Below are 9674 nucleotides of genomic sequence, written 5' to 3' on the forward strand. Positions count from 1 at the left end.
TAGTAATATTTTTATTGTGATATTCTTTGTTCTCTGTTTTGCACTACTTTGCCCTATTGCTGCTGTGTCAACCTGAAAGGGGGATCAATAAAGGAATATCTTATCTTAATCCCTTTAATGTGAATTCCAGCACCCCTAGTTTAATCAATTTTCCCCTCATCGTCTCTCTCTCTGTCCCTAACCTCCTACAACTTAATACTACATGTTCCACTGACTCCTCTTCCTGACCTTCCTCACACAACCCTGTCTGATTTTTTTCTTCTGTTTTTAGTGTTTATTTAGTCCCCCAATCTTCACATTAACATTACTGTTTCCTCTCTCCTGTTCCCGGTGTCTATCTTTCTTTCTTTCTATCTTTAACACATTTGGTTGTTTTTTATTACATGTTCACCTTCTATTTCTTCCATTTTTCTTTCTTTAATGCCCTCCTTGCCAATATACCCACTCTCTCATTTGCCATCAACCCTACATGCACTAGAACCCACAGAAATGTCCTCTCTGGTTTGTTATTCTAGTGACTGATTGAAGAACTTCACATAGTATATCTTGACGGCTGTTGACCTAAAATGTGCCAGAACTGATGATGAATCTCATCAAATTCAAACCTAACTTTATCTAGTTTTTTTAAAAATTTGTTTTAACGCAACCCACAGTGACACCATCTCCACTGTATAAACACCTAACTGATTAGATGTTCTTCTATTGATTCCTACTGTTCATTTCCGGTAGGGTATTGCCACCCCAAATCATGTCACTCCTAAGGTATATCTATATCTATCTATGTATTCTAAGGTATATCCCAATCCCTGTCAAATCATTTTCAAAAGATTGATCCATCTCAGTAACTGCTGCTTGAGTCAGCATTCTGGTTTTGTGTCTTCTTGTGATATATTTAATCTCTGCTAGACGTCGTGACTCAATCATTTGGTTCTTGATATGGTTGCAGCAGTATCTGTGTGGAGAGGATGCTTTTTCAGACAGGAATCTTTCAATCTTTACATCAGAGAGTATACTTTGTAATTCATGTGTATTTTTTGGAATTAACCGTCTTCTTTGTGGTAAGGTTGCTGTTTTGTGAAGATGCAACGCAGCTTTATTTCTCCATTCACCTTTCAGCACCGACGCCAGTTTTTTTTTTTTTTACCTCAAAACAAACTTTGTGTATGAGTGTATGTGTGTTTTACTGTACAGTATATTAACATGAATCAATTCTTTCTTCCTTGTCTGTTCCTACTGCTGATTTGGCTCCTGGTCCAGTTTGGCCTCCTGCTTCATCCTCGGCCCCTGCTGCTGCTGCCGGGCTCGCTCCTGGGCGTGATGGATTTTGGTTGCCAGAAAAGACGAAGTGACACAACACTCTGCAATGGATTGGATCCACACCATGAGAAACCAACAGCTGTGCTCTGCTCTCAAGCTGTAGTGTGAACAACCAGCTCTAATGAATCGCTGTCACGTGCGCGGTTTGGTTCCAGGCAACCAGCCACTGATCTACCACTAAGCTCCTGTTACAGAGCTCCTCTCAGACGTATGGATGCATCTGGGTGAAATTACCTCTTAAACATAGCTCTATCCAGGGTAGGAAAGCTTTAAGAACATACAACCCAATTCTATTTCTCAACGAGCAAGACTATTATAGCCACAAGAAATGTCTTAAAGTTAAATCAATCTGTCTGATTAAAAGTGTAACAACATTCACAAGGGTAGCACTAGCACTCAGAATCAGCTTTATTGGGCAAGTATGCATACACATACAAGGAATATGACTGGTTTTTCACTCACTGTTTCAATATAAATAACAACATACAACAAAAAATACACATACAGCTAGAACAAGGACACCAAAGCTGAACAAAGAGTATAGTTATATGTTTATTTTCACCTATTATATACATACCAACAGGGGGAAAGTGTGTATATATAACAGCCACTATAACCAGCACCAATGTCTACATAAAAAGCACAAGATGGAGAGACAGGAAAGGATCCACACTCTAAGGAAGCCTGTCTTTCTCTCCAGTTCATGATCAATGTAAGAGGAAGTAGTTATTGGGCTTAAAAGAAAATCTCTGAACATCTGAATGCCTCCACATCCTCATGACCACATACTGTAATTGCGGGTTTAAGAGAAAATGTTAAACTCATTTTAGAATATGAGATTCTATGTGTCACATCCATTAGATAGAAACTGCTGTGAGGCTCTCACCAACTTTCTGTTTCCATCTCTGAAGTAGTTTCCTGCTTTTCATACAATTAAGGCAAGACAGTAAAGGAGGAGCGTTGATGTGAAAGGGAAAACATTTACTGGCAGCCACTGCGGTGTGCGTCAACAAGAAAATGTCAGATTTGTCAGAAAATAAACTGTTAAGTCTCAGTAGTTGCAAATTCAAGTTCATTCTGGGTTCACTCTTCCAACAGCATTTGACAGCAGGGATTTTACACTTCCATCAAGAAGAGCTCCAAGTGTGTGTCGTGAGCAGTCTCAATGCTGAATTTCCATCAAACATCTACCATACATACCTTATATGCATCAGGCATGACAGTTATTACGAAGACTATGCAGCCTGCATGTAACAGAAGTACAAAGAGAGAGTAAAAACAAGTCGTACATTTTTTGAAACCCTTAAAATGCTAAGATGCACATAGATATCTCTTTGTATTCATTAAGAAGGGATGTTATCACATGGGACAGGATTCCCTATCGTGGTTGTTCCTAATGATACTGAGCTTTAAAGTAAAATAAATGCTGTATGTGTGTGTGTGTATGTTCAAGAAGACCCTTAAAAGCCATAAATTTAAGCACTGTTTATTTAGCATCCAGTCCAATTATTATCTTCTACATCACAACATTTTACATTCCACATCAATGTAACACAGTAAATTAGGTAAGAAAACCAGAAAACACAAAATAAGACAACACAATCTACAGGTAATAATCCTAAACAAGCACTGACTTTCAAAACATTATCAAAGTTTTCACAAATGTTGCAAGTTTGGTCTTGGTACTAGAAAGAAAAGAAAAATCAGTTCAGGTCTGAGAAAGGAAGTGCTGATATTGGACGGTTTCTCTCTGAAGTCTGTACGTTCATACAGTCGAGAGATCTCCGCAACCATCCTACACCAGCACTGCTTTTCAGAGAGGCTTTGCTGATATGGCCCTGGTACACAGTCAAAATGGAAGTACCAATCATTCCTTGTATTTGTTTTTAGGAAAATCACTTATAAAAATTGAGAAAAATATCAAAAGAAAAGTATTATAAAAAATACTCTATTGACCATTCCAATATATAGACAAGGAAAACGGGTAGAAAGTTGAAGGGTACTTCACAAAATGTCGCAACTAAGTTAGACAATGGTCAGTGACATTCAGTGGAGAGTGTGACTGTGCAATATCAATACCAAGTCTCATTACATTTTTTCCTGATTTACTATACATGTGTGTAAGCGTCGAGTCTAGCTGGCTAATGCTGGATAAAACACAATGAAGGGACATTCTATACACCATATTAAGACCTTTAAACTTCTATGTACACCCCGAGTCTTCTGCTAAATTCTCTGCCTCGAAACCAAAGTATGCTCGAAGTAGCCTATGGGATGGTCTACTGCTAACCACACTTTCACATACGCCTAGTCTTCTACATGCATCCTGACAATCATTAATTAAATAGCAAGGCTAATTATCATGTGGAAATGTTCACTGCAACTACAATCAATGGTGATCAATGTGAGCATGTTACAATAACAAACATTGTAAAGGTCTCATAACATTACGTAACTCCAATGTGTCAGAGTGCAGCGGTCCCGAAAATGTTGAACATGTTGTATTACATTAGACGTTTGTCTACATAGTCTTTGAGTAGTAATTTTTAATAACATTCTGCTGTAAAATGACAGCTGTTTTGCACCATTACCAGATATTTCCAAAGTGTTTAAATGACCTTGCATAGATAATTGACTTGCATTCAGTTTTACTTTATTACTTTGTCCCAAAATTCAGCATTTTTCATAAGGAGTAATGGATTACAGGGAGTAATGGATTACAGGGAGCACGCGCACTAAATACGACTAGGCAACGTGCTCATCATGTATCATTATATTACTTGCACAATTTAAAAACGAATATTAAAGTAACATACAGTTCGGCAAAAGTTAATGAAACCGTCCTGCAAGTCAATTTGATATTTGAAGGAACAGCAGACTTTGAGTTGACATGGAGGGTAATTATAGACACATGTATGTATAGACTGTAATGGACAAGATGCACATGAGAGATTTGTTAGCTCTAAATTTTACTTTAGTCCCAATTATTAAGAAAAAAATATTACATTATCACCAACTGATGTTCCTGTGGAAAAAATCCAATCTTTCCTTAACTTTACACTAATAATTGTATTTTTTAAACACACGATGTGTTTCAGTGTATTTAGTGATGGTAAGGAATCTTCTTAAAAGGTCAAATTTAGCACCTAAAGGATTGATCACTGATTGTGGACAATTTCACATGTTTTATGCCAAAAAGTACCAAAACCTTTGAATGAGCTATTTACAATGTGTTGGAGCGATTAATGTCATAGGCAGCTGAACCTTATTGGAACTTACTGTATGTTTAGAGATGGTGGATAAAGCAACAAAAGCACCAAATGAAAAACAGAAAAGGGTTTGAGTAACGACATCACAAAAGCAGCTACACAGGCAAACAGAAACCAGGAGTCACAGGCATTAGGTCATGTCAGCCATGACAGCAGACGCCACGCGCTTGTGTTCAACACTGAACTGCATTAAAAAGGAATTCATTTATAAAGAGCAAACTGGAGGACACAATTCAAAGAGAGACTGGAGCGACACTGAAGGCAAAGTTTTCCTGCTTTTCATACACTGCTGTGTGTTTCTGTCACTTTATCCACCATCCACCTAATGTCCACACCAGATAAATCACTACATCGTTACTACCTTCCTGTCTCAACTATGTGTTGATCCTGAGACTGGACGATAGCAAGGCTTAGTCAGCTACAGCCTAGTTTACGTTACGCTATATACATGACGTTGCATCTACAACGGAACACTTTTGTGAATAACTATCTGAAATTAAATTTGTTCTGGGGCATATTTTGTGGCTGCACACGCTGAAAGACTGAATGATGAGCGGGTTCTAACAGACAGTCATTTATATTGAAATTGACGTATCCTTCCTTTTGCTGGGAAAGCAAGAAAAGTCTGTAAAAAACTCCCTTTTGTTGTTTTATATTGACTAATAAAAGTATGTGAAAGAAAAGCACGACTTGCAAACTTGTTTGATTGACACGTTGCATGTAGGCATAAGGGTTGGATGTTGGGCTTCTCAATCAGTTTTTCTTAAGCATTAATATTCCACAGCATAAGACGTTTATTCGTCGTGATATGAGGAATATTAATATGATAACTAAACATGCATTCTGCAAACACTTTAAATCTATAAAAAAGACTTAGTTTATAAGTGTTGTATATGTAAACGTAGTAGGAGTGCCTACATATACAGTATATCGGGTGTTATTGACACTGTATGACATTAGCCTGCTTAAAACCTCATATCAGAACAAACTTGACTGTTTGGCAGTATTTAGTAATAAAATGTTTGTCATCATTCTTATTTTAACATGATATGCAGTTTGTACATTACATACAGAGTAAATGGGTGCCACTAAGTGTTTGGCTTTAATGGAGCAAAAATTATTGTTCGTGATGATAAAAGAATAATGACAAAAATGTCCACATATGGAGATAAATCTGTAGTGACACACTGAAGAAGTTTGGACTAACTGCACTATTACATTATTGAAATGTGTGTGCGTACCCACGTCTTTGCATCGAGTACGAGCATCCTAAAAGTAAATGGTTGTTTAAATTTCAAGACATTTTTCTATACATCTTATCCCAGCACCTGTGTCATCTTACAACTTTAATCCAAGTCCTTTAAAAGACCTGAGTGATAACCAGGATCAAAATGTTCAAATGAAGTTGTTCATTATTTATTATTATTTTATTATTGTTCATTCATTATTAAAATGTTAAAAACGGACAGAAAACTAACAGTGAAAGATGTGCCAATGCAACAGATTTAGGGCATAATCCTCTAAACGCTGTGTAAAGCCAAATACAGTATGTGTGAATCAACATCTGCCATTTCATTCATCAAAACAATGATGAAAGCTCACATTAGGCATTATTGTGACATGGGTTGTTTCAGATTATCAGATTGCTCGTTATCAAGAGTGTCTTGTTATTCCCTCATTTTGAACTTTTCACTGAATGACGCAAACAATGCTCACAGGCTGTTTTTAGCAAAGATCAAAGAGAAATGTTAAGTAACTGACTTCTCATTCTCATTCATCTCAAGTATTGTGCCTGAAAGAGGAGAAAAATCCTGACATACAGAACATTCCTGATTTACGTCAAGACAAATGAATCAGAAGCTGAACAGGTTTCATCTCATGTCACGCTGACTTGCAAGAGTTATGTTTCTCATTAATTACTTTAAATAAAAGTCTCGGTGGTGGCAGGAATTTAGTTCAAAAGTTGCTGAGACCCCATTACATCAGTTACAGTACCTGCTGGGCTTTTTATAGTGTGGTATGACGTTAGAAAACCTAAAGGGTAAGCCCAGAGAAAACCCTTAAATACCAGTATAATCCATCACTTTTGTTTGGAAGTTTCCTTTCAGTGGTTTCCCTTATCGTCAAACATATAAACTATCCCTTCTTAACTAATTCAACTACCCCAAAGCTTGTAGTGCAGCAATAAAAATGTAACTGCATCTTTTTTTTTTTTTTTAAGTTTTCACAATTAAAGGTTTTACATATGTTTAGCGTGTACTTCTATAAAATGATCGTTGAGAATAACAGATGAAAAGCATGTAGTAACTCCTGCCACAAGCATATCATTACCAATACCTGACTTTAAACCATTAAAAAGAAAGAAAGAACGGTGAACACAGTACATAAGATAAATGTGTTTGCCCTGAGGCACTTGGTAGTGGCTGTGATAAAAGAATTAAAAACACTACCTTTCCAGTCAAAGGAATTGTGTAGTTGGTTGCATTCAAATTGTCAATTCAAAAATAATGCACACGTGTGAGTGACCACCTACACTGACAATCATGTTCATTCTAGTGTTTGTCTAGAGTTGTAGTGTCCAGTGTAACAATGGCGAATATTAAAAATGCTACAGAACAGGGTAGAAGCACAATATACAGTATGTGTGAGTAGGAACTAAAACTAAACTTGTAGTATGTTTTGTTATGTTGTTTTTTTGGGGCAGGGAGATAAGAAAGCGACCAGAACAAATGGCCAGAAGGCTAGAGCAGGAGAGACATGGGAGCTGGGCATCAACACGGAAAAATCCTACTGGGGATAGTTGTTCTGTTGTCGACGCTTCGCCGACCTCATTTTCTCAAAGCGCGACTCCATTTCCTCCAGGACTTTGGGTGTGTACCTTACTACCAGCTTCACTGTGCCCTGAGCTGCTTTGAGGAGTTCCACAGCTTTCTCATGGTGCTCACCTTCCACGCTCTGGAAAGAAACACAGAAATGTACTGTAAGAGTTTATCACAAAGGGCAGGAACAACTGTAGTAAAGTCTACAGTTTTTATAGGTTCATAATAATTAAGCACACTGTATGTGGTAACTTTGGAATGGATTTTATAGGTATTTGAGTGAACATAACATAAGCTTTGGCAGCTTGGTTCAATTTACCTTATAAAAAGTTTGTAATTTGGACATTTTAATGAGAACAAACTGAGCAACAAACAAAGTCAATTGGATGATTGTTTTTGGCTGATCCCGGAATTGCAACCTAAGCACAGCAAGCAGCGATCACAGCTGTGTGAAAGTTGTAGTTAATGTAGTAGAGTCTTTAAAAAGGTACCCCATGACATTTATTTTTCTCAAAACAAAATAAATTGTTTACATCGACTGTTTCTCACCTAACAGTAAATATATTCTTGAGCCTTAATAAAAGGTGTTGAATGCATTTTATCTGGAAGAATTTGAAACTTACATCCACATTGTATTGCTCTATAGCAGCCTTCTTCTCTCTCACCTTTGTTGATGCATTGCTGCATTTACTTGGTGACAATTCTTACAACCACCAACTGTCGATCAGTGGGATAGCGTAAAACCATTGGCAGGACTGAGCATGCATCACCTCCGTGCATGGGTGCACACTTAAGTGTCCTCACGGACAAATTGAGGACAACACATTCTACTAGTGGCCAAAAACTCCACAGGGTACTTTTGAGACAGTTGAAAATCTTTTAACTGGCAAATGGACGTTCTACTGCTAACGAACCAACATGATGAAAATATTTCACTGTTGCCAGATTTCCTGAGGACCTCTGTCCTCTTTGGAGGTGAGCATACTAAATATTAAAAGAGTTGTGGCTCAACGCAGCAGTCTGCTACGGAAGCTCAGCAGGAGAGACAGTAATGTTATGTGACATTTCAAAGGTTGTGTAATGACAAGATTACAATTTGTGATTTTAGGCTATATAAATAAAACTGACTTGACTTGAAGCGTAGAAGTAAATGTGAAAGGTTTTAAATTGTTAATCTGCCCTAATTGCTGAAGTTTTGATTTTAAGAGCTGATGGTTAATGAAGCTGAGTCTACGAAAACATCAGCTTTGCCCTTTTTGCTTTGTATTTCACTATGTATGAAAATGCATGAATTACCTGCAAAATGTGCACATGGGTTAGACCGAGGCTTCAAATCTAACATCCTCGAGTAAGTCATAATTCTGTAAACTAAACGTACCACTCCATTAACCGAGAGAAGCTGGTCGCCTCGCTTCAGGCCTCCATGACGGTCAGCGATGCCTCCTGGGATGATCCGTGAGATGTATATAGGTGAGTTTTGCTCTTTTCCACCCATTATATTGAAACCCAGGCCTTCCTCCGTCTTGGGCAGTTCCACGACGCGTGGATGTGAGTGTCCCTCACTCGCTGCAAAAGCTGCCACAGTAGCCTACAAATAAACAAAGTGGTGTTGTTTAACTTTTGCAAATATACTGTGTTTCCTGCGCTCAGCACAATGTGATGCGTGGTACTAGAACGTCTTTAAGAGTTAAACTGTTTGCAAGTCAAATGCTTGTGTATTAGATGGTATTTGACTTGGATCTACCTTGGCTGTGGCGTTGGCCCTGACTTCAGGACTGCTGTTGATGTCCACTGTTTCATACACATGTTCATAAACCTGAAGAGACATTGTTGGACAATATTTCGTCACATTTCCAAAAGGTGAACACAAAGAAATTCAAACACGCAAGATTAACATAAGGAGAAGGAAAGTGATGTAATGCCACCTCACAGTTAAGTGCTTTAATAATAATAATAAAAGTGTCTCACTTCTCTGACAGCGTTACAGAATTCACTCTGTAAGACCCTCTGCAGCGCCTGCAGCTTCTGGGGAGGCACTTCCCCTGTCCTCTGGAGCTTATCGAGCAGTTCAACAGCCCGGTTAATATCTGTCAACAAGAACACACACACACACACACACTGCCAAACAAACAGCATGTGTCCTTAAACAGTCTAAACTGAACAGTGTCTGATTGTGTTTAGAGCTCGAGAGTGCCTCCAGTCATTCTAAATCACATCATTCTCTTTTTGTAAGAGTTCATCTCTCCTGACCCCTTAAATATATTACTCC

The 9674-nt window shown here is 38.0% G+C and overlaps 1 protein-coding gene across 1 annotated transcript in view; it reads right to left on the minus strand.

The window, feature by feature from the left end:
• Positions 1-2787: 2787 nt before the first annotated feature.
• The window catches only part of lin7c (lin-7 homolog C (C. elegans)), an 11418-nt gene continuing 4531 nt past the window's right edge, over positions 2788-9674 (minus strand). Inside the window, exons 2-5 of the mRNA XM_035682419.1 lie at positions 9374-9492; positions 9150-9221; positions 8784-8993; positions 2788-7541 (exon numbers count right to left, since the gene is read on the minus strand). Of these exons, the coding sequence (XP_035538312.1) occupies positions 7374-7541; positions 8784-8993; positions 9150-9221; positions 9374-9492 (569 nt within the window). The 3' untranslated portion in view covers positions 2788-7373. The remainder of the gene's footprint in view (positions 7542-8783; positions 8994-9149; positions 9222-9373; positions 9493-9674) is intronic.

The sequence above is a fragment of the Morone saxatilis genome, unplaced genomic scaffold (genome assembly GCF_004916995.1).
Source record: "Morone saxatilis isolate NCDOM2014 unplaced genomic scaffold, NCSU_SB_2.0 Contig11, whole genome shotgun sequence".
Lineage (NCBI taxonomy): Eukaryota > Metazoa > Chordata > Actinopteri > Moronidae > Morone > Morone saxatilis.